Source organism: Rhinoderma darwinii, chromosome 10 (genome assembly GCF_050947455.1).
Source record: "Rhinoderma darwinii isolate aRhiDar2 chromosome 10, aRhiDar2.hap1, whole genome shotgun sequence".
In the NCBI taxonomy this organism is placed as follows: domain Eukaryota; kingdom Metazoa; phylum Chordata; class Amphibia; order Anura; family Rhinodermatidae; genus Rhinoderma; species Rhinoderma darwinii.
The window spans coordinates 93855065-93880508 of NC_134696.1; the positions used below are offsets into that span (position 1 = coordinate 93855065).

Genomic DNA, 25444 nt, shown 5'->3' on the forward strand with positions numbered 1-25444 from the left:
GGCTGTGTCTGGTATTGCAGCTCAGTCGTATTCAAGTGAATGGAGTTCAGTTGTAATACCAGACCCTGCCCCTGAACGAGAGTGGCGCTGTTTCCGGAAAAAGAAAAAGCAGATGCTTTATTCTAATCCTGGACGTGTCGCTGTTATATGATGATATAGGAGTCTACTTCACTCTCATGTCAAAATACGTGAATGTGTTTTCTCCTCTTCCTCAGCTCAGTCCACCGCTGCCTTCCAGTCCCGCTTTTCAGACATCTTTCCCACCAAGGTCTGTCTTCAACTAAAGATTCGCGAGGTGAGGCAGAAGATCATGCAGGCCGCGACGCCAACAGAACACCCCCCGTTCCCCGAGCATTCTTCTCCCAGCACCTCTGAGGCTGGACCTTCTGAAATGCAGCCACCGTCACAGGATCACGCACTTCGGCCCGCGGAGCCCCCTGATGCCACATGGGAAGGAGGACAAGAACCTCCTGATCCCTCAAGCGGCAGATGAGTGCCCAAGGGCGGGGGAGTCATTGTGTATAGCCGCCCACTGAACTTTGTAAAACCGGGGAGGGGGGAGAATCTTTAGGATTACCCAGGTGGGGGTTATCTGCTTTCCCCCCCCCCCCCCCCCTCATACCCGCATTAGACTTTGCCCCCCTCATGCACAGACAATCCACTCATTCCTTGGCAGAATGTGCAACCATAGAAACGTCCAGACCGCGGGGAGATCGTCCTGAGCGGCTCATCCCCGGCACGTCTCGATCTCTCCTCAATCACCATTGGCATATGGACTCGGCTGGTATTCAGTGTGGGGTTGCTGAGAGGGCGGCGGGTAACCTTGGCCCCCTATACATGAGATTGGTGTGTAGCATAGGATGCTGAAAAAGGAGAGGGATTTTGGTTATGGAAGTGGACACATAGTGAGGACCTAGTGATGTAGCAGAGTGCTGTGGCGTTGTCATTAGTGTGTGTGTCTGTCGGGTCAGCACAGATGTAGCAGCAGCAGCGCGTTCAGGTCAATCCAATTGGACAGCACGATGGTTGGAAAGTGCGAAACGCGTGACTCATGTACATGGACACAAGTGAGGGCAGGGGGGTTTTTAGCGGGGTAGGGATATTTTCTTATGACACTTTAGTTGATTGTGAAGCAGCTGCACTATGGGGAGCTGTATAAATATATAAATATATTATATATAATTATATATAGAGACCTTTTTATGCAAGAAGAGTGATGTTAAAAAATTCATTCTGATCAGATTATTCGGAAAGAATGTCAATGGTTAGACACAACATATATCCACACACTCCCATATATACATAAATATACACTATGTGTATGTCTGTATTATACACACGTGTGAATATATCCGTGGGGGGCGAGCGCTAGTGGGCTGCAGACTGCACACAGGCCTCTTATGTTATTGGGTCTCATTGTAGTTCTTTATGTCCCGTCCCCCCCTCCCAATGCTGTAAATGGTGCAAGCAAAAAGGTGCTGCATGCGGAGGCAGCGGATACTTCTACGGAAGGAGCCTATTTGGTTCCAATGGGCTCCCGTACCTTTTTTCTTCCCACCACCGTCCCTCTGTGTGCAGTCTGTACCAAGTGACGATACAGAGGCAGCCCCCGGCTGTGTATATATATATATTTTTTATTTCTCCAGTCAGTATACAGATTTTACTCTGCTGTATATAAAAGGGAGTATACGCCATTCGTATACCAGAATGCACATGTATACTGAGGGGCTGTATACTCTCCCCGCACACTTCTGCTATATTCATAGAGGGCCTGTCTATGCTGTTTTTATAGCCAGGGTTAACCAGCGCCGTGGGTCAGGCGTCTGTATGGTCTGCCTGGCGCTGTGCGGTCCGTGGACTGCAGCGTAGAAGGTCTGTGTCTATGTAGCAGTGCAGCAAAGTTCTGAGAGTATCATGATCTGGGATAATATATGCATATTTGATGTATACAGACGTACATTGTCACATGTACAGAGCGCGGTGAGGGCGTATCGTCACTTTTCTACGGTGACGGGATAACGGCGCTGGTTTATAGGAAGGTTCGCTGCTGTATGCAGGAAGCTTAATTAAAACTGAGGCACGTTAAAAAGAAAGAGGGGGGAGGAGTGCGTTGTCCAAAGTATCCAGATGAGTTTTTAAGAAGAATCATGTCTGATTGATATTCGTACCGCCATTTTATTTCCCTTTTTAATTTGACTTCAATGTCCCTAAAATTATGTATGGGGTCAGGATAACGAGGCGTGGAATTGGTCCCTTCCTATCATGTGATGTATTCTGCATTAGGAGGAGGGGGGGGGGGGGCGCTTGCCTGCTAGTCACATTGCTTTGATGCTGTATTGGTGTGGGTGACCTCTCTGCCCCCGCTGCATTATATATAGTGCTACTAGGATGTCCTATTCAAAGGTGCTGCAGCACAGACTCGGGGTTGGCCCGGCCGATTGTTCCTCTTGTGGCCCCTGTAACAGGGGCCCACAGTCCTGCTCTGCATTTGGTGGCAGTATAGGGGGGGGGGGGGGGGTGAACAAGCACCACTGCATTTCATCATGACCTGTATTCCGGAGACAGTGGAGAAGGGGTTAATTATACCACGGTGCGGGATGGCATTGATGCCCAGTACTCCTTCCCAATGGTCTTAGAAGAGGCGGACTGCTTGACAGTGGCACTGCCCAAACCTGTACAGTTTAACCCTAATGAACATTGCAAGGGGGGAGCGAGAGAGAATCCGCTCCCGCGCCACCAGCGGACCCACCAATCACATCGTGGAGACACTTTGCGCTTCTATATTTTTTTTGTTTGTTCGGAGAGAGGACAGAGACAGAACAGACATGTTGATCATGTGCAATATTTCTTACTGTAATGAAATAAAAATATAAAACACCTGACGTGTGTGTGTGAGATGCGTCATTTGAGAGCAAACTGCTTATTTATCGGGCCTCGGTCACACATTGCAAGAGGTTTAGCAAAACTGGAGCAGTTGCCACTTTCAACCAATCAGATTAGTGCTATAAAAAAATAAAAAAAAAAATGATTGGTTTTTCCTCACTGCCTTTTAACCCAATGTCCAGCAAATGCCTTGTATTTTGGGGTGCAGAAAATGTATCAAAGGACTTTTATAAGAAAAAACTTATTATTCCTGTTGATAGAGCAGCGCCAGGGCTTGTTTATTGGGGGGGGGGGGGGTGACTTCTAGTTTTTATTTTACAAGTAAAAGTTGACACACTGGATTTTAACCCCTTCACTTCACAGCCATTTTTCAGATTTTCATTTTTTCCTCCCTACTTTTCAAAAGCCATAACTTTTTTTTTAATTTTTCCGTCGATCTAGTCCTATGAAGACTTGATTTTTGCGGAATGGACTAGGAAACGGGGATAACATTATTTGTGGGGTAGAAAATGAAAAAAAACTGATTTCTCCATGGTTTTTTGCACGTTGTTTTTGTGAAATTAAAACACGTTAACGTTATTCTGCGGGTCAGTACGATTACGGCGATACCAAATATGTATTAGTTTTTTCTATATTTTACAAGTAAAATTCGAAGTGTAAAAAATTTATTTTGTGTCGCCAAATTCCGAGAGCCGTAACTTTTTTATTTTTCTGTCTAAGTGTTATGAGTGCTTATTTTTTGCGAGATAAGCTGTAGTTTTTAATAATACCATTTTGGGGTACATGCGACAGTTTGATCGCTTTTTATTTTTTTGTGGGAGATTAAGTGACCAAAAAAGAGATTCTGGTGTTTACAATTTATTTTTTTTACGGCGTTCACCGTGCAGGTTAAATAATAATATATTGTAATAGTTCAGACTTTTACGGATGCGGCGATACCAATCATGTTTATTTATTTTTAATATGTGGGAAAATACTTTTACCAATATTTTTTTTTTTTACTTTTAATTTACATTTTGTTTTACATAAAAAAAAATGTTACTAATTGTAACTTTTACATTTTTTTTATTTTTTATTAGTCCCCTAGGGGGCTTAAACCAGCGATCGTTAGATCGCTTGCACTATATACTACAATAGTAATGTATTGCAGTATATCGTGATTCTGACAGGCTTGTATTAAGCCCTGCCGGAGGAGCACAAAGATGGCTTAATAGGAGCACAAAGATGGCGGACCTGGAGCCTTCATTAGGCCCCCAGGCAGCCATAGCAACCATCGCCACCCTGCGATTGCATTGCGGAGGACACGATGAGCTGTTAGAGGTGGTCAACCCCCTCTTTTTAACAACTTAAATGCTGCGGTCGCTATTGACCGCGGCATTTAACGAGTTAAACGAGCGGGATCGTTACCCTGAAGTGTCGGCTGTAACATACAGCTGACACCGGCATCGTGCTGTCACTTTTGACAAGAATAGTGCTGCACGCAATCCTATGCTTGCCATTAAAATGATGGAGACCTCTACATAATCTTGACGGACCCCAATATAACTCAATGGGCCCCTTCATTCTAGGCATCAGTGGGTCCCAAAAGTCAGACAGGGATGGTATTGCCTTTACATAAATTCTTAATTGTTGCCCACTTACCACACATCTGCCCACGACCTGCTAAACATTCACTGTGCAGCTTCCGGGGATTTTCCCATAATCATTATCATCTGATTGGTGGGGGTCTGACCGCTGGGACCCCCACAGATCACTGTGCCATTCCTTGGGGCCCCATAGGAATGGAGCGGTACTGCGCATGTTCGACCACTGCCTTATTCATTCCTATGGGGCTCCCTGTTCTTGTGATCGGTGGGGGTCCCATCCTTTGGATAGGTGATATTGATTATAGGAAAACTCCTTTTAAAGGGACACTGTTCCTGCTATTATGTCCCCTAAGAAGAGCATTTACTTATTTTAGAATAATTGAAACCTGTGATATTTAACCCAATGGTCACCAACCTATGGGTCTCTAGCGGGTGAGAACAGACACTTCCGAGCATGCTCAGTTGGTAGTTTTGCAATAGCGGGAGGCCTATGGGCTGGCGACCAGAGATTTAATCCAAAAACCAAGGTCCTCCACAATCTGCTTAATGTCACAACAGGTTTATTACACGGTTTGGAAGAATCTTCCTTTCGCCTCTTGGACACACGTTTGGTATATGGATCGGGGTTGACAAGGAAATGGGAAATACACTAAATTTTCACTGAAATATACAAAAAGAAGAAAACATAATACTGTACAAAAGATATAAAAACAAAACGGAAATCCAATAACTGGGGGGCAGTGGGGGTGGTCCGTTCTGTCCTCTGCACAGGCAGTGAAGGGAAGAGGGGAGAGCGATGCTCCGGAGCAGGGTCAGGTAATGAATGCAGGAGACGGGACACTAATAACTTCCCTTTAACTTTTCTTTGGAAAAATGATTCCTCAGAGGGGGAGCCCTTAAGAGAACCTATAACCCCCGAAACCCAGAAGATCATCACGCACGGTACATCTTCGGCTACTTCTGAGTGGATTTTCCTCGGCCCTCCAGCAGTTGGAGTAGTGTTTTGTGTAGAATCTGGCACACGTTAGAGTATCCCAGCCGGCTCAGATGCAGGTAATCGTACATGTCATGGTGGCTGATGGTGCCGTCCGAATGTACAAACCCTGGGTCCACGTCTAAAAGCTTTGCGCTGGGCATGGACTGCAGCACTTCTGCCAACAGCTCGTTCACCCTCTTGTTCCTCTCCCGCAGGGGGTTGGGGTGCTGCCCTCGTGGTAACAAACCCTGTAAAATGGAATTAAACCATTAAAAAGCGAAATTCTGGGGTCCCACCAATGTTTATAAATTTGTAATCGACTTTTATTAAAGATGGTGTTTATTTTTCGAGCTGCAGCTTCTATGCATTCACTATACATAGAAGCATCTCTACAGTTGAATCAGTCAGTGGACCGCACTGACATCTTGGCTGTCAGCGCTTCCTGCGTCCCGCGGATGCATTTTAGAACCCTATTACCGATCATATGTAAAGACCCTATTACACGGGCCAATGATCGGGAAACTAGTGAGTTCATATGAACGCTCATTCCCGATCACGGTCCTGTGTAAGCAGGGCAACGATCAGCCGAGGACTGTTAGTCAGCGGATCTGCTCGTTCACGCGGCCAATAAATCGGTCGCTACTCGGTAGCACATCTCCCTGTGTAAACCAGGAGATGCGCTGCCAACATGATGGAAACGTATGGGGATGAGCGATCGTAGTAACGATCACTTGTCCCTATACATAACCGATCATTGATCCTGGTAAAAGCAAACGAGTGCCGATCACTTCACTGACGGATTTGGCTATTAGCGCAGAGATGCGTCTTCTATGTATAGTGAATGCAAGGATGCTGCTTTTAACCCCTGCCTCTTCATAGGAGACAGTCCGTATTGCGATATACTTCAATACATTAGTATGGCAGTAGGTCGTGCAAGCGATTCAACGATCGCTGGTTCAAGTCCCCTAGGGGGACTAATTTAAAAAAACGACATGTAATTAATGGCCCCCGTGGGCTCCTGTACTGCAGGTCCTCTTAGGGAGACAAATCCTGACAACTCACTCACCAGGACGACGACCTTGGCTTGTTGCTGCCTCTTCTGCATGCAGCGCACAATGGCTTTAATTCCACCGGCGATCTGCTCAGCCGTGTGCCCCATGTTATGTGTGCCCACCCAAAGCACAATGATCTGGCGAGGAAGTCAAAAGTTTATTTAGAACGACAAATTAAGGGCTTCTAACAACTTGCATCTGAAGAGACGGGTAAAATGCGGACATGTCAGAAGTTTGTTGAACGTTTAGTTCCCCTTTAAATGTATTGGCACTGCTTTAAAAGGGGGGAAAAAAAAAAAATTGATACGGATCAGATATACAGAAATGTAAATGAGCCCTAACTCTGTAACAGGACTTCTTCCCAAAATTCACTGCACGAACTTCCATTATAGCAATGTCTGCAGACACAAAGGGGCTGATGAAATATATATAACCGGCTGGTCACAACTTATATGCTCTACCGCGTGTAACTGAACTTGGGGGCAGTCGCAGGGTTTTTAAAAAGGTAGTCGGTGCCCACAATAGAGATGGTAAAATTCAACCGATTACACAAACTTTGCCAACTTTCTACATCACAAACTTTTACATGGGCTGGTTTTAAGTTAGTGACCTGTGGTTTGATGAAGGGGTTAATATCTGGAGGTCTATAGCGGTTATGACTTAATAGTAATATATAGTATATGTCTGAGTTCACACAGAGCGGATACGCTGCGTAAAAGAATGGAATTACGGGCGCAGAATCGCACCAAATAGTGGTGCAGTTTTTCGCCTGGAATGCAGCACTTAGCTGGCCTGACGTTTTATCCCAGGAGGGCGGCCTGGAGGAGGAAACACAGACTCCTGGGTAAGTATAAGATTTTTGTTTTTGCAGAGTTGTATTCTTTGTGGCGGCATGGCTGCAAACCTGCCAAAAAAAACGCAACGACTGCTATTTGTTGCGGGTTTTACCTCCACGTTGAATTCAATGGGGAAAACTCACAACAAATAAGCAGCGTTTACGCAAATACAATTGACATGCTGCAAATTAAATCTGCACCGCAGGTCAATTTGAGCGTTTTTCCGCTCAGTATTTACGCATCATGTGGATGAGGTTTGTTTTATCTCATCCGCTTTACTGCTACTGTATTTGCTGCGGATTTTCCGGAACGAATTTCGTTGTGGAAATTCCTTAGTATTTACACAACCTGTAAACTGACCCTATATGTTTAGGATGGTGATGGGGTTAATGGTGGGACTTTGTACCCATCATTTATTTTAATGAAATGGGTCCAGAATTCTTTATTGGGGTTGGAGCTTCAAAGCCTCTAACATAATACATTTCTATCTGCATACAGCTACCACTAGGGGGAGCTCACTGCATAGGCATTTATACAGTTTACATTAAAATATGGAATATGTAGTGAGCTCCCCCTTGTGATGGCTGAAAGAATATTAGCATTAAAGGGAATGTGTCGCTAGAAATTTAATATTTTTATTTTTTTTCAGTTAAACAGTGAGTATATAAATGATTACACATTGTTTTAATTTTTTAAATTTTTTCTCAAGTCAGGAAATATTATAAACTAGATTCTAATTTATAATATTTCCCAGTGCTGGTCACTAGATGGAGCAATTCCCAAAATTGCAGCATTGGCAATGTGGTAAAGCAACCTCATTGCTTTATGCTGCAAATTTGGGGTAGACACACTAGCTCTAGTGTCCTCACACAATCCCCCCTCCCTTATTCTGGCTAGTGCCAGGAGAAAGGAGGGGGTTGAATCTTCAAACCTCCTACACTGTGTGCCGCCATTTTCTGAGCGACTGCACAGTGTAGGAGGATTAGATACAGTGGTAATCAGACAGTATCACACGAACATAAATTACCTGCTCCTGCTGCCGCCTCCGCTCCTATTCCTTGCGTCTTCGCTGTGGACCAGAAGTCGCGACCGGAAGTCGTCATCTTACTGTCCGGCCGCGGCTTCCGGTCCACATGAAAATGGCGCCGGATTTCACTCGGCCGAAGAACTTCCTTTTGGTCTGTGAGGGAGCAGCGCATGCGCTGTTCCCACACAGGTGGCGTATGCTTCTGGGAATGGAGCGGCTCCCGTTCACATTCTCTATGGGGCTGTATGTGCCGTATTCCATCTCTGTATGTGTCGTTAATCGACACATATAGAGATGAAAAAAAAATGGCAGCCCCCCTAGAGAAGTAAAAGTAAGAACACAGTACAACACAAGAACACAAATAAATACAATTTATCTTAATAAGCTAAAAGCAATATTATATATAAAAAAATAAAATTCTGTGACACCTTCCCTTTAAATGATGTTTTTTCCTGAACAGCTCACAGGGGGATTTCCAGGTACAAGACAAGCACCACCAGCCTTGCGCCCCCACTGAACATATGGAAGCCCTCCAAGTCAGATCTCCCTTTATTAGACATCCAGCATGACTCTGGAGAACTATAGACCTTTTTTCGTATAATCCCTGTCATGTATAATTGAGCATTTACACCGATCAGCCATAACATTAAAACCACCCCCCTAATCTTGTATAGTTCCCCTCGTGCCACCAAAACAGCCCTGACCTATCAGGGCTTGGACACCACAAGATCTCTGAAGGTTCCTGTGGTTTCTGGCACCAAGACTTTACCAGCAGATCAGATAAGTTCCTCAAGTTGAGGTGCAGACTCCATGGATCGGACTTGTTTTTCCAGCACATCCCCCAGATGATCGATCGGATTGAGATCTGGAGAATTTGGAGACAAGTCATCACCTTGAAGTCTTTCTCATGTTCCTCAGAAGTATTTGTATTGAGGTTGGGGGCATTATCCTGCTGAAAGAGGGCACTGCCATTAGGGCATACCGCTGCCATGAAGAGGGTACTTGTCTGCAGCAATGTTTAGGTCGGTGGTACGTGTCACATCCACATGAATGTCAGGACCCGAGGTTTCCCAGCAGAACATTGTCTAGATCATCACAGTGTTACCGCAGGCTTCTTCCCATAATGCACCCTGGTGCCATCTCTTCCCCAGGTAAGCGACACATACGCACCCGGACGTCCACATCATGTAACCTGTGAGTCATCAGGCCAGGCACCTTCTTCCATTGCTCCAGTGCTGATGCTCACGGGTCCATTATAGAGACTTTCGGCAGTGGACAGGGGTCAGCACGGGCGGTCTGACTGCTCTGCGGCTACACAGCCCCATATAGAGGAAGCTGCGATGCTCTGCGTGTTCTGACATCTTTCTACCATTGCCAGCATCAACTTCTTCAGCAGTTTGTTCTAAAGTAGATCCTCTGTGGGATTGGACCAGATGGGCAAGACTTCACTCCTCACATGTATCCATGAACCTTGGGCGCCTTTGACCCCGTCGCCGGTTATCCGTCCCTTGACCACTTCTGGCAGGTACTGACCACTACATACCGGGAACACCCCACAACATCTGTCGTTTTTGAGATGCTCTGACCCCGTCGTCTACGCATTACAATGTGGCCCTTGTCACAGTCGCTCAGAACTTTACACTTGTCCATTTTTACTGCTTCCAACACAACAACATCCAGAAATGACGGGTCACTTGCTGCCTAATATATCCCCTCCCCCCTCCTTGTCAGGCGCCATTGTAACCAGATCATCAATGTTACTCACTTCACCTGTCAGTGGTTTTAATGTTATGGCTGATCGGTGCATATTGCTTGTCGCCCACATTACAACCAGTTAGGTGGCCCGCGTGGGACAAGGAGCTATCCAAGCTCTATACCTCCTTTAAAAAGCAGAGGAGATGCCTCACATTGATATTTAACATGGAACCGAGACTGACAGCAAGCAGAGATCTTGAAAAAGTTGAGGAATCTGTATAATGAATGTCATTAATAATCATTACGCTTTCTTTACATAAGAACGTAAAACTCCTTTAACTCTGCTCAGTCTCCTTCTTTCACGCAGTTATGTGGAGAAAAAAAAGCACCAAACTATAAAAAAAATAAAAAAAATATCTACAGATTATTGGATGCCAAATAAAAAAAGAATCCTGAGTTTTACCTTTGGTTTAATGTGGTCCAGCTCTCCGTTCTCCAGTCTCCATAGGACGTGTTGGGTGCCGTCACCCAGTCCTCCAAAGTTCAGGGCGTGTAGTGGAGAGAAGAGTTCTCTCCAGATCTGACAGGGAAGAAGCCACATAACAACTACATTGTGCACAGAACAAAGAGAAGCAAAATAAAGAACAAACCAAATACTACGGTCACCCCCACACAAACATGTTCTGGTCGTGGCCTGAGTAGATATCCAAGAACTCATGAGACCGTGAAAATCTCCTCTGCCTCGCTCCTGCACAGCAGCCTCCTGGTACTGAGCTGACAGAGGGGAGGACGATCAATGCTTACGAATGTAATTCCAGGAATAAACTCGAATCACCCACAGGGGCCACGGGTCATAGAACGGACCGTCCTGCAAGATCGAAAACATTGAGACCATGATTCACAAGCATCTTACCTCCAGTTGGTGCAGCAGCTGCACAAAAGAGTCTCCAATAAAGACGACCTCCGGCTCCTTATCTTTGCTGCTGGCCACAAAGTGATTGTGCTGCAACACACAACAAAAACTGGGTTATAGCGCGCAGATCGTGTGTATGTGGATTTTTTCTTTGTATAAATCAGTATTCCATGTGAACATACAAAAAAAACAACAACTTTGTAATACACAGTGGAGTCACATTATTATGACCACCTCCTACTTTCGACGTCGGCCGTGTGTAGCCCATGAAGTGATGTGTGGTGGGCCGGCTTGGTGGGCATATAAGGTGTGGGATAGTTTGTCTGATCACATATCACTCGTTGTTGCAATGAGTAAAAGGGGTTATTTATTAGAGTTCTAAAAAGGGCTGATTATTGTCTTTCGGGCCCGGGGTGTTGGTATTTCTCACACAGCGCAGTGTGTGACCTGTTCGCGTGCTGCAGTGGTGACAGTGTATCGTGAGTGGACAAATGACACCATTGTGAATAACTGACGTGGAAACTGCGGAGCACGGCGTACCATTGGTGTGGGAGGTGAACGTCGGCTAAGAAGGTGCGCGAGAGCCAAACGACACGCTACAGTGGAGCAGCGCACCATGAAAATCAACCAGGGGCCACCAGACGTGTCTAACACAACAGTTCAGTGAATCCGACTGTGTATGGGGCTCCGAACGCGACGGATGGTCACTGCTCCTATGTAACAAAGGTGCATTGGAGAAAAAGGCTTCAATTTGCCGGCAGTATCAGAATTGGGCCACCGATGATTGGTAAAGGGTCGTCTTCTCCGATGAGTCACGTTTTCTGCTACATAGAACGGATGGACGTTGCTGTCAGGCGAGAAACATCAGAGAACAAACACCCGGCAACCATTGCTGGAGGAACACAAGCCGGTGGCGGCAGCGTTATGGGGAATGTTTTCATGGCATTCTCTGGGCCTCTCATCCATGTGGACGGCTCTGAAGAGATTTGGGTATGAATCCATCACTGCAGATCACGTCCCCCCATACATGCTGATTGTCTTCCCTGGGGCAGATGGATCTTCCAGCAAGACAATGCGACATGTCACACGGCTAGAAATGTCCGGCAGTGGTTGGAAGAGCAAGACCAAGACTTCCGAGTACTCCCCTGGCCCCGTAACTCTCCAGATTTGAACCCAATTGATCATCTGTGGGACCTCCATCGTCTTGTTCGCTCTATGGATCCTCCCCACGCACCCTCCAGTAAATGTGGGCACTGCAGTCAGCGAGGCGCCAGATACCGGAGACCACCGACCAGCACCTTATGGAGTCACTCCCCGCCCGTCTAGCTGCTGTCCGTGCTGCACACGGCGGTTACTCTGAATATTAGATGCTGCTGGTCAGAATAATGGGACACGACTGTTTATATCTTAATTCAGAAAAGTGGCATCTTCCCGATCTTCCAGCAGTTTCCCTTTTCTTGCCTACAGGATTTCTATAAAAGCTCAGGAACATCTTCAGTTCCCCCAAAAATCTGTCTAGAGCTACCTTCAGACCGGGGGCAGAATGCGGCCCGCGGAGTCAATCTGTGCAGCCTCTCGGGGCAGTGTGGCTGGCACTACTGGGAGGCATAAACAGTTACTGAGGGGTCGGTACATGGTTGGTATTCTCTCTTTAATGCCCTTTAAATTCCCGCTCAGGCCCTGTATTCGGTACAATGCGGTGCGTCTATTTCACCCAAAGTGATCCTTTAATCTAATCTGAGATATTTATGGAATATCCGCACTTCAGAGAGAATGAGATGAGGTGGAGACGTGGCCACGCACGCATGCCGGTTTATTTACTGTCGTTTAGGGGAATTGCAAAACGCCTCAATATTGTTACCCCACCTGCCAGACATTTATGGCATAGGCAGTCGATACGCCACAAACGTACCAGAGAGCGATACCTCTAAATTTTGTTGCGGCATTTACGAGCGGTACAATCTGACAATGTGGCCCTCAGAACAGAAGTTTGTGCACCCTTGGTCTAGAGTAATACAGTAAGTACAAGATAGGGAAGGAGGGGGGATGCAGCTGCAGTCTCTCCCTCTGCTGTGAGAGGGGAGAGGGAGACATCTCATTGGCACACATCACAACTCTTACATCCGAACCCACTCAGTAAGCTCGGAGAGGGAATATGTGCAAATACAGAAACCAGCTGAGGGAAGGCAAAATACCCCAAATATGCAGGTTATACACAACATCTCTGGCTCCACTATATGCAATCTACAGCTTCCTCAGGAGGGATTGTGGTTTTGTTTTTTGTAATGATAGTTGGTTTTTTAAACCTGTTCATGCAAACAGATGCCCCATAACATACTAATAATGGTAATGGAAAGCAAAGTGGATGGCAAGGGCACAGCAATACACAGCCGACATTTTGATGCAACAGCCGGGATAGGAGTTACCTCCGATCCCAGCTGTTTAACCCCTATGTCACCCAATCAGTGCCCTGTGACACAAACTAGGGGTGCGAATGGGTTGCCCTGTCAACCGGGGCCTAAAGAAGGCCTAATAGACTGTCAGTCAGTTTTTACACTGACAGGCAAGAATGCTGAGTATATTGAGTTACCAAAGCATTGTAGAAGGGATCAGAAAATCACATTTTGAAGTCCCTTAGTCGGGCTAATTAAAATGTAATACCGTTTATTAGGTTTAGTTTATTTTTTCCCATTCCCTCCTCCAAAAAAAAAATAAAAAAAATCATAAAAGTTAGCCAAATTATATGTACCCTTAAATGGTTCAATTAAAAAATACGACTCATCCTGCAAAAAACAAAGCCCACGTCCGGCTACGTCAACAGGAAAATGAAAACGGTTATGGCCCTCGGAATTCAGTCATGAGGAAACGACAAAAAATCGACCTACGACCTGAAGGGGTTAACTGCAAGAAAATAATTTTATTTGCAGTTGTTTGGCTGCTAGGTTATTGGAACGCTCCCCCCCCCCCCCTTCTACAGGATCCTAACCTTGTACTGTACTTGGTCAAAATCTGCAACGAATCCGTCACATCTGAACAAACCCTAAAAGGTTTTACTGAAGGGGTAACATTATAAAGGGGGTTTCTCCAGGGACAACCCCATGTGTCCTATTAGGGCACATGAAGTAAAGGGGGGGAAGGTGTTAGGACCCTGCACCATCTGACAGAGGGTAGAGCCGCCACTAACAGCTGTAAATATATTTGTATGGATTCTGTATTCATTTCTATGTTGATAACAGGGGGTCGGGGTGATCTCTAAGATTGAACCACAGTCCCAGACTGACCACAGACATCCAGCGTCCATCCCCATGATAATCGGACATAGCCGTAGGGACTGCAGCGGGGTTCTTGTCACCGTCACTCATCACGTCCTAAAAATAATAAGAAGTAACGACATGTAACTTCACACAATAACAAGATTTTAAGTATTTTCTTTCTTGCAGGCACAGCAGAGGCGGCCATACTGTAACCCCGGACGACAACATAATAGACCTGGCACATCGTGGTTGTCCTGTTACCGTGCCGACCGGTCATGTCTGGTCAGCTAATATGGCTGCTGTAGGGAGTGGTGGTTCCCAGCCTACGGCTATACAGCTGTGGTGAAACTACATTTCCCAGCATGCCCCGGCACTCTTCAGCTGGGATACTGGGAGTTGTAGTTCCATCACAGTTGGAAAGCCACAGGCTGGAGACCACGGTCAGCGACAACAGAGGGACAGCGGAGTCCAGCCATATCTAGATTTAGTCAAATGTTATTGATCCGGCACCCGGTGGTCCAGAAACCCCACAAATTTGGCAAACCACAAAACCTTTGCTTGCGGATGATCCGCGACAAGAAATTGACATGTTGCAGATTAAAAAAATCCGCACCGCAGGGCAATTGCTGTGCGGAAAAAAATTCTGTGCGGTTAAAATATCACCCGCTTGCCTTGTACGGTCCTTCGCTGCTGATTTTTCCGGCTCAAATCAGCAGCATTTCCACCCCGTGTAAATTTACCCTATAAATCCCCTCCAGCGCCATTTAGAGATCTCCAATAATGACTCACACAGCGTTTCTTAAGAAGCTGTATCGGGTACGGGACGCAGCGATAGGATATAGGTTTAAACGCCCAAATAAGCGAACGCCACGTCTATGGAGAGTTGTATGTGTCCTGTCATTGCACAACCCTGGGGACCTGTGCAGGGGAATAGTAATATTAAACGCAAGCCATTCAAATGAATAGGCGGCCATGTAATTGGTGGACGGGCCGAGTATGCCAAGGCGGGTGCGCTCTCACTTAGCGGCTCGCAGCTCTGGGTCATAGAGACCCCCTTTCTATGACATCCATATGCCCTATTAGGGCAGATGGACAGGGGATGTTTAGGAGTGGAACAGTTGCCCATAGCAACCAATCAGGTTGCAGCTTTCATTTATGAAATGGCCTCTGAAAAATGAAAGCTGGGATCTGATTGGTTGCTATGGGCAACTGCTCCACTTTTTCTCTGCACACATAGAACACATTTCCCTCAGGCTATTATATATATATATATATATATATATACACATACACACACACACACACACACACACACATATGACCATATCCCCCCTCGTACTTTCTATGTAACTACCGTATATTGCAGGAGGGAGATTCTCTATACAACACGCACTGCACCTCACCTGTAATTATAGACCAGTAAGCTTAACATCCATTGTGGGGAAAATGTTTGAGGGACTATATACAGGATTATGTGACAATAAATAGCATTATAAGTGACAGCCAGCACGGTTTTACTAAGGACAGAAGTTGTCAAACCAACCTGATCTGTTTTTATGAAGAGGTGAGCAGAAGCCTAGACAGAGGGGCCGCTGTGGATAGAGTGTTTATATGAGAGGTGAGCAGAAGCCTAGACAGAGGGGCCGCTGTGGATAGAGTGTTTATATGAGAGGTGAGCAGAAGCCTAGACAGAGGGGCCGCTGTGGATAGAGTGTTTATATGAGAGGTGAGCAGAAGCCTAGACAGAGGGGCCGCTGTGGATAGAGTGTTTATATGAGAGGTGAGCAGAAGCCTAGACAGAGGGGCCGCTGTGAATAGAGTGTTTTTGGACTTTGCAAAGGCATTTGACACTGTCCCTCAGACGTCTAATGGGTAAATTAAGGACTATAGGTTTAGAAAGTATAGTTTGTAATTGGATTGAGAATTGGCTCAAGGAGAGCTTTATGGAGATGTTGATTTCATTTTCCAGCAGGACTTGGCACCTGCCCACACTGCCAAAAGTAGCAACACCGGTTGTAATAACCACAGTATCACTGAACTTGATTGGCCCGCAAACTCGCCCGACCTAAACCCCATAGAGAATCTATAGGGTATTGTCAAGAGGAAGATGAGACCCCAGACCCAACAATGCAGACGAGCTGAAGGACGATATCAAAGCAACCTGGGCTTCCATAACACCTCAGCAGTGCCACAGGCTGATCGTCCCCATGCCACGCAGCATTGATAACACCTCAGCAGTGCCACAGGCTGATCGCCCCCATGCCACACCACATTGATAACACCTCAGCAGTGCCACAGGCTGATCACCTCCATGCCACGCCGCATTGATAACACCTCAGCAGTGCCACAGGCTGATCGCCTCCATGCCACGCCGCATTGATAACACCTCAGCAGTACCACAGGCTGATCGCCCCCATGCCACGCCGCATTGATAACACCTCAGCAGTACCACAGGCTGATCGCCTCCATGCCACGCCGCATTGATGACACCTCAGCAGTACCATAGGCTGATCGCCTCCATGCCACGCCGCATTGATGACACCTCAGCAGTACCACAGGCTGATCGCCTCCATGCTACGCCGCATTGATAACACCTCAGCAGTGCCACAGGCTGATCGCCTCCATGCCACGCCGCATTGATGACAGCTCAGCAGTACCACAGGCTGATCGCCCCCATGCCACGCCGCATTGATGACAGCTCAGCAGTACCACAGGCTGATCGCCCCCATGCCACGCCGCATTGATGACACCTCAGCAGTACCACAGGCTGATCGCCTCCATGCTACGCCGCATTGATAACACCTCAGCAGTGCCACAGGCTGATCGCCTCCATGCCACGCCGCATTGATGACAGCTCAGCAGTACCACAGGCTGATCGCCTCCATGCCACGCCGCATTGATGACACCTCAGCAGTACCACAGGCTGATCGCCTCCATGCTACGCCGCATTGATAACACCTCAGCAGTGCCACAGGCTGATCGCCTCCATGCCACGCCGCATTGATGACAGCTCAGCAGTACCACAGGCTGATCGCCCCCATGCCACGCCACATTGATGATAGCTCAGCAGTACCACAGGCTGATCGCCCCCATGCCACGCCGCATTGATGACACCTCAGCAGTACCACAGGCTGATCGCCTCCATGCCACGCCGCATTGATGACACCTCAGCAGTGCCACAGGCTGATCGCTTTAGATACCGGAATTTCCTAGAAAAAAAAAATATCAGCTCCTATGTGAGTGTAGAATTTTTTCCCTTCCCTTTGTTGAACTTGATGGACATGTGTCTTTTTTCAACTGTACTAAATATGTAACGGTCTTCAGCAGATATCCTCCCTCCTAGGCCGCACCACCCAACAATAATGCAGGGGAATTCCTTCTAACAAATCTCGCTTCACGGGAAAAATCAAGTCTGCAACTAAAAATTCTGCCCCTCTGTTTTGCACTGAATGGATCTGCCCAGGAAGTAGCTCTCTAAACGCGGAAATGAATACTCTGTACTCCCCTAAAATTAAAATGGAACAGACCATTCTTCGTTAAATACAAAGATTTGGATTAAACCATGATTGTTTTAAAAGGTGTAATAATTGTCCCCCCTATGTGAAAAAACTATGAGCCATTCTCGCTAGTTAACGGTGCGAGCTTGACGATACCAAGTGGTACTAGCAGGGGGGAAGGGATAGACAGTTTCAGTTGTGGCGTAGTGATGGAGCCGGTTGTCACGCTTCCGTTCCGGCACGGCGGCCGCCATATTTGCACTGGAGACCGTTATCACGCTAGATATATAACATAGGTATAATTCTGTATAAAATAATAATGACAATGCAGAACCTCAGTGATGATAATAATAATTGGTTTTACATAAAGTTATGTCTGTAACATCTCATTCACCAATTATTATTGCATTTTAAAGCTACATTTTACATTTTTTTCAAGGTTTTGCTGAAGAGCGGAGCTATTTTATGCACCACCTCCACCAGATGGTGGCGCTGTATGTGGGCAGTACATGCGGTTATGACATGAATATTGTTAATTAAACAGTCACAGTATACAGGGACTGGCAGTATTCCGTATGTACACCCAGAATTTGTAGCATAAAAGAGGAGAAGGGTTTTCCATTTATGGCCCTGATCACAGTGGTTTTTTTTGCAGGTGGAAAAAATCTGCTTCAAAATTCTTTCAGATTTTGACCTGCCGTGAGAACACTTGTGTATTTTGCGGCGTTTTTAGGCCGCGGACAAAAAACCCGGCAAAAAACACTTTCTCTGCCTCCCATTGATGTCAATGGGAGGTCAGAGACGGAAACGCCTGAAGAAAGGGCAGGACGCTCCCTTTTCCCACCAGCGTTTTTCTCCACCTGCGGAAAGAAAACGCCTCCAATTGAAATCAATGGAAGGCAGTTTTGGACGTTTTTGGCGCAGTTTCCGCATCAAAAACCACACCGAAAAACTCTGTGTGAACTAGGCCTAACTTATACATTTCCTAGGTAACATTCAGACAATCGGGTATAGATACAGTACCACAGTGCCCCATAACAATGCCAGCCACAGTGCCCCATAACAATACCAGCCACAGTGCCCCATAACAATACCAGCCACAGAGCCCCATAACAATACCAGCCAGTGTCCCATAACAATACCAGCCACAGAGCCCCATAACAATACCAGCCAGTGTCCCATAACAATACCAGCCACAGTGCCCCATAACAATACCAGCCACAGTGCCCCATAACAATACCAGCCACAGTGCCCCATAACAATACCAGCCACAGTGCCCCATAACAATACCAGCCACAGTGCCCCATAACAATACCAGCCACAGTGCCCCATAACAATACCAGCCAGTGTCCCATAACAATACCAGCCAGTGTCCCATAACAATACCAGCCACAGTGCCCCATAACAATACCAGCCAGTGTCCCATAACAATACCAGCCAGTGTCCCATAACAATACCAGCCACAGTGCCCCATAACAATACCAGCCACAGTGCCCCATAACAATACCAGCCAGTGTCCCATAACAATACCAGCCACAGTGCCCCATAACAATGTCAGCGCTCAATGCAGCCAGCCGTTTTTCCATATACGCCACAACAAGCGGTTCCAGCGAATTCATACAGTGCTTGATGAAGGTCGTATATGACCGAAACGTCGCACGCAGATGTTTACCGGCAAAATAAAAATAAGGAACATTATCTTACTACAATTGGTGTGCCGGGTACTTTGTTTTCTATACGACTGGTTTGGGCCCCTACTCGTGCTGATCGCCCCCATGCCACGCCGCATTGATGCAGTAATTCATGCAAAAGGAGCCCCGACCAAGTATTGAGGGCAGATACTGGACAGACTTTACAGTAGGACAACATTTCGGTATTAAAAATCATTTTTGAAATTCTAATCTTTTTATTTTTTACATTACATTAGGAGAAAAATGGGAAATGGGTTTTTTTCGTATTGTTTTTGTACATTGCTAAAAACTTTATTTAACTTTTTATTTTATATTTTTGTTTTTAGTCCCCCCTAGGATACTTGAACAAGTGATATGTATTGCAGTGTATTGTCATGTTTATCGGCTCGGGCGTAATAGGAGCAGACGATGGCAGACCTGGCGCCCTTTATTAGGCCCCCAGGCTGTAACGACTGGAATATCCCCTGTTCGGCACTCCAGAGAGAATGAGATGAGGTGGAGACGCGGCCACGCTCGCATGCTGTATTTTTTTATGTCGTTTATGGGAGTTGCGAAACGCCCCAATAGTGTTACCCCACCTGCCAGACATTTATGGCATATGCAGTCAATATGCTATCAATTCCCCAGAGAGCGATACCTCTAAATATATTGCGGCATTTGTGAGCGGTACAATCTGACAATGTGGCCCTTGAACCAGAGCAGTTTGTGCACCCTTGGTCTAGAGTAATACAGTAAGTACAAGATAGGGAAGGAGGGGGGATGCAGCTGCAGTCTCTCTCTCTGCTGTGAGAGGGGAGAGGGAGACATCTCATTGGCACGCAGGTTATACACAATAAACAGCCATCATTTCACTGCAACGGCCGGGATAGGAATGAAAGGGGTTTTCCAATACTTTTCTTTTTAATCACCGCAACGCTTCTCAATTTATTTATTGTCCCCTGAATATCGGTATCTACATTTTTTATTTACCAGTATTCTCTTTTGTTTACATTGAGAGCTTTAATGACCGGCCTATTTTAGACCTTAATGACCAAGCCATTTTTTACGTTTTTCCATCGTCTCCTTCCAAGAGCTATAACTTTTTTATTTTTGCGTCGACATAGCTGTATAAGGTCTTGTTTTTTGCGGGACAAGTTGTATTTTTTAATAGCACCATTTTGGGGGACATATTATTTATTGATTAACTTTTATTTGGGGGAAATAGAAAAAACCTGAAATTTCGCCACTCTTTTTCGCGTCTTAAATCTACGCCGTTTACCGTGTGCTATAAATAACACAATAACTTTATTTAGCGGGTTGTTACGATTGCAACGATACCAAATTTGTATCGTTTTTGTATGTTTTACTACTTTTACACAGTAAAAACGCTTTTTTTTCAAAATTATTTGTTTTTGTGTCTCCATATTTGAAGAGCCGTAACGTTTTTATTTTTTCGCCGATGCGATTGTATGAGGGCTTTTTTTTTGCGGGAAGACTTTTAGTTTCTATTGATACAATTTTGGAGTAGATGTGACTTTTTGATCACTTTTTATCACAATTTTTTAAAGTCAATATTCACAGAAAACAGCAAATTTTCCATAGTTTTTTATTTCATTTTTTACGGCGTTCACCGTGCGGGTTAAATAATGTAATAGATTTATAGTCGGGGTCGTTACGGACGCGGCGATACCAAATATGTGTAACTTTTTAACTTTATTTTGTTTTTTTAATAGTAAAGCATTTTGTAAGGGGAAAAGCTGGGTTTTTCATTTTTTTCACATTTTTTTTTAAATTAACTTTATTAAACTTTTTTTTCACTTTTTTACTAGTCCCACTAGGGGACTATAATATGCGATTCTGCGATCGCATTTATAATACACTGCAATACTTTTGTATTGCAGTGTATTACTGCCTGTCCGTTTAACACGGACAGGCATCTGCTAGGTCATGCCTGCGGCATGATCTAGCAGGCATTCGCTCCAGGCAGACCTGGGGGCCTTTATTAGACCCCCAGCTGCCATTGGAGACACAGACACTCGGCGATCGTATTGCCGGGTGTCGGTGGGAGAGAGAGGGAGCTCCGTCCCTCTCTCCAAAACCACTCAGATGCGGTGCTCGCTATTGTGCACCGCATCGGAGGGGTTAAACGGGTGAGATCGATACTAATATCGATCTCACCCGGCAGAGCAGGGACGCTCCTAGCCCTCAGCTGCCTCTAGCAGCTGAGAGCAGGGAGATTTGACAGCTCCCTGCTCTGTAAACTTATTCCGATGCCGCAACGTAAAAAGTCTATGGCATCGGAATAAGGCCCGTTAGTGACCGACGTAGAAACACGATGGGCCCGTCACTAACGGGGTAACTCTGTGTGTTCGTGGTCTTGCTCTTCCGGTCATACAGTTCCTGGCATGCACCGCTTGTGTCCCAGCATGCACTGCGCCGGCAACAGGGACACATCACGCCTACTACACCCAGCTATAAACAATCTCCATCGCCATTTTACTGCTCTCATTAGATCAGTGAGAGCCAACGATAAATCTGCAACATATCAGCGCTATACCAAACAACACTCTCTTACATAATGCTAAAAAAAAATAAAACTTACTTTGACCCCAGAGCCGGAGTCCCAGAGCAGAGCAGAGCGCTAGTATAGGCTCTGCTGCAGGACTCTGTGGAATCCCCCGACATCACTGCCCATATATAGACAGTATTGTCAGGGTCTTCCCCAGAGCGGAGTCCCGGGCAGAGCACTAGTATAGGCTCTGCCCGGGATTCTGTCCATATGTGGGCAGTGATGTCAGGGGATTCCAGAGTCCCGGTGCGGAGCCTATACTAGCGCTCTGCCCGGGACTCCGCTCTGGGGAAGACCCTGACAACACTGTCCATATATGGGCAGTGATGTCAGGGGATTCCACAGTGTTGTCAGGGTCTTCCACAGAGCAGAGTCCCAGGCAGAGGCTAGTATGGGCTTTGCTCCGGGACTCTGTGGAATCCCCTGACATCACTGCCCATATATGGACAGTGTGTGGAATCCCCTGACATCACTGTCCATATATGGACAGTGTTGTCAGTGTCTTCCCCAGAGCGGAATCCCGGGCAGAGCGCTAGTACAGGCTCTGCTCTGGAACTCTGTGGAATCCCCTAACCCCAGCGCCGGAGTCCTTGTGAGAGAGAGTGCTACTAGCAACTGGCTCCCGACATCTGATTTCTTCTGATAGTTTCCAGTCCGCTGCTAGGGTGAGAAAATGACACGCAGGCGCTGTGATAGCGCAGGAGTGGGCATGCGTGGTAAACACTGCTAGTGTAGAAACCATGCATGCTCAGAGACTAGCAGTGTTTCTCTCCCCTGGCAGCGGACCGGAAAGAAAGGGAGTATCTGGTCCACCTCAGTGTACAGTGACGTCAGGAATGCCGTACCTGTACATTAAGCCTGCCGGAAAACGGAATTCAGATTATAGGATGGGTCAGCGCCGGAAGTAAGGATTTTGCTACTGGAGACGCATCACGTAACCAGCGCTGGAATCGGGTGTTAGAAGAAACCGGCTATCAACAGAAACAGAAAAATAAAAAAGTTATGGCTCTTGGAAAAGTACAACGTGAATCGATGTGAAAAAAACCTATACATATTTGGTATTCCCGTAATCTTACCGGCCCATAGAATAAAGGTGCTCAATCCCAAGAACCATAAAATGGTGGTGGTAATTAAAAAAAAAAAAAAAAAAAAAAGTATGGCTGTCAGAACGTAGCGACACAAAACCAAATGAAAAATAAAAAAAAAGCGTTCCAAAGTAGTAAAACATACAAAAAAAAACTATATAAATGTGGTATTGCTGTAATCGTAACAACCCACAGAATAAAGTGAACATGTCATTTTTACCACACGGTAAAAAACTAACCCCTAAAAACAATGGCGGGAATAATTTTTTTTCATTCCCCCCCCCCAAAAAAATATAAGAAGAGCTAATGAAAGGTTCTTTAATACATTATATGTACCCCACAATGGTACCATTAAAAAACAACTAGTCCAGCAAAAAAAAACACCCCTTTAGGCCCCCCCTGTACACGGCAGTGCACATAATTGCTGTCCGTGATTACGGGCACGAACTACCACGGACTGTCACCCCCATTTGCGAGCCGTGCTCCCAGTATCAAGTATAGGAGCATGGTCTGCAAAGTCAAAAAACAGGACACGTCCTATTTTTTGCGGCTCATTTCTGTAGATATACGGGAAGGTGTCTGTGCGCCATAGAAATGATCTGTATTTCGATTACCAAAATGACGTTTGTGTGCACGGGGCCTTATACGGCTACGTCATTGGGAAAATGAAAACGTTATGGCCCGAGAATACGAAAAAAGAATGGCTGCCTCCTCAAGGCCCACAATAGCGATGACCTGAAGGGGTTAACTGCAGGCAATAATTTTATTTGCCGCTGTTTCCCTGCTATGTTATTGGAACGCTCCCCTCCCCTTCTACCGGATCCTAACATATCAGTAAAGGCTTCGTTCATCGCTGTGCTGGGGCCTCCGTCGCAGATCTGGTAAAAAACGGCAGACAAAAGAGCGCAGCGTGCCGCACTATTTTGTCCAGTTAAACACCAGACACCGTGACGAAAAAAAAACCTCAACGGAACCCGTTAAAGGGGTTTTCCCATGAGGGACATTTATGACGTATCCACAGGATACGTCATAAACGTCAGATAGATGCGGGTCCCACCTCTGGGACCGGCACTCATCTCTAGAACGGCGTTTTTTTTTACTCCGGGATCGGTAGCGCCGGTGCAATAAGATGGACATAGCTGTAAATATATTTGTATGGATTCTGTATTCATTTCTATGTTGATAACAGGGGGTCGGGTGATCTCTAAGATTGAACCACAGTCCCAGACTGACCACAGACATCCAGCGTCCATCCCCATGCACATCGGACATAGCCGTAGGGACTGCAGCGGGGTTCTTGTCACCGTCACTCATCGCGTCCTAAAAATAAGAAGTAACGACATGTAACTTCACACAATAATACGATTTTAAGTATTTTCTTTCTTGCAGGCACAGCAGAGGCAGCCATACTGTAACCCCGGACGACAACATAATAGACCTGGCACATCGTGGTTGTCCTGTTACCGTGCCGACCGGTCATGTCTGGTCAGCGAATATGGCTGCTGTAGGGAGTGGTGGTCCCCAGCCTGCGGCTATACAGCTGTGGTGAAACTACATTTCCCAGCATGCCCCGGCACTCTTCAGCTGGGATACTGGGAGTTGTAGTTCCATCAAAGTTAGAAACCGCAACGATAGGATGTTTACATGCCCATATGGGCATATGCCAAGTCTATGGAGATGTTTATGTATCCTGTCATTGCACATCCCTGCGTATAGTAATATTACACGCCAGCTATTCAAATGAATGGGCAGCCATGTAATTCGTGGACAGGCCAAGTACGCCAGAGCGGGTGCACTCTTACGGGTCATAGAGGGGGTCCTGAGCGGGGAGACCCCCTTTCTATGACATCCATATGCCCTAATAGGACATATGAACTGGGGATGTTTCTGAGTGGAGCAATTGGCCATAGCAACCAATGAGGTTGCAGCTTTCATTTATTAAACGGCCTTTAAATATGAAAGCTGTGATCGGATTGGTTGCTATGGGCAACTGCTCCACTTTTCCTTTGCACACATATAACACATTTCCCTCAGGCTAATATATATTCTATATGACCATATCCCCCCTCGTACTTTCTATGTAACCACCGTATATTGCAGGAGGGTGATTCTCTATACAACACGCACTGCACCTCACCTGCTAGCCCTTCTTCCACTATCTTCAGCAGATATCCTCCCTCCTAGGCCGCACCACCCAACAATAATGCAGGGGAATTCCTTCTAACAAATCTCGCTTCACGGGAAAACCAAGTCTGTAACTAAAAATTCTGCCCCTCTGTTTTGCACTGAATGGACGTGCCCAGGAAGTAGCTCTCTAAACGCGGAAATGAATACGCTGTACTCCCCTAAAATTAAAATGGAACAGACCGTTCTTCGTTAAATACAAAGATTCGGATTAAAC

At 46.1% G+C, this 25444-nt stretch overlaps 2 protein-coding genes across 9 annotated transcripts in view; one reads left to right on the forward strand and one right to left on the reverse strand.

Moving 5' to 3' along the window:
• CIC (capicua transcriptional repressor) overlaps positions 1-2882 on the forward strand; it is a 77067-nt gene extending 74185 nt beyond the window's left edge. For all 5 annotated transcript variants that reach the window (XM_075840313.1, XM_075840312.1, XM_075840310.1 and 2 more), the window contains exon 22: positions 216-2882. In XM_075840313.1, the coding sequence (XP_075696428.1) occupies positions 216-493 (278 nt within the window). In that variant the 3' untranslated portion in view covers positions 494-2882. The remainder of the gene's footprint in view (positions 1-215) is intronic.
• A 2130-nt stretch (positions 2883-5012) lies between these two features.
• PAFAH1B3 (platelet activating factor acetylhydrolase 1b catalytic subunit 3) lies at positions 5013-25372 on the reverse strand. 4 transcript variants are annotated; one of them, XM_075840315.1, is made up of 7 exons: positions 25181-25372; positions 24277-24363; positions 14250-14336; positions 10969-11058; positions 10519-10635; positions 6512-6634; positions 5013-5693 (listed from the first exon to the last, which is right to left on the reverse strand). In XM_075840315.1, exons 2-7 carry the CDS (start codon positions 24355-24357, stop codon positions 5424-5426), a joined length of 768 nt encoding a protein of 255 aa, XP_075696430.1. In that variant the 5' UTR covers positions 24358-24363; positions 25181-25372; the 3' UTR covers positions 5013-5423. The 4 variants fall into 4 exon arrangements, with proteins under 4 accessions (XP_075696430.1, XP_075696432.1, XP_075696431.1 ...); XM_075840317.1 differs by lacking the exon at positions 25181-25372 and adding an exon at positions 25117-25135; XM_075840316.1 differs by lacking the exon at positions 25181-25372 and adding an exon at positions 24846-24911.
• Between the last annotated feature and the right edge of the window lie 72 nt (positions 25373-25444).

Excerpts from the sequence above, each read along its gene's own strand:
- PAFAH1B3 (XM_075840315.1), bottom strand. The coding sequence starts at position 24,357 with ATGAGTGACGGTGACAAGAACCCCGCTGCAGTCCCTACGGCTATGTCC. Across the intron at positions 11,059-14,249 it reads ATGGACGCTGGATGTCTGTG|CACAATCACTTTGTGGCCAG; the intron begins GTCAGTCTGGGA and ends TGTGTGTTGCAG. Across the intron at positions 10,636-10,968 it reads AGCTGCTGCACCAACTGGAG|ATCTGGAGAGAACTCTTCTC; the intron begins GTAAGATGCTTG and ends CTTCCCTGTCAG.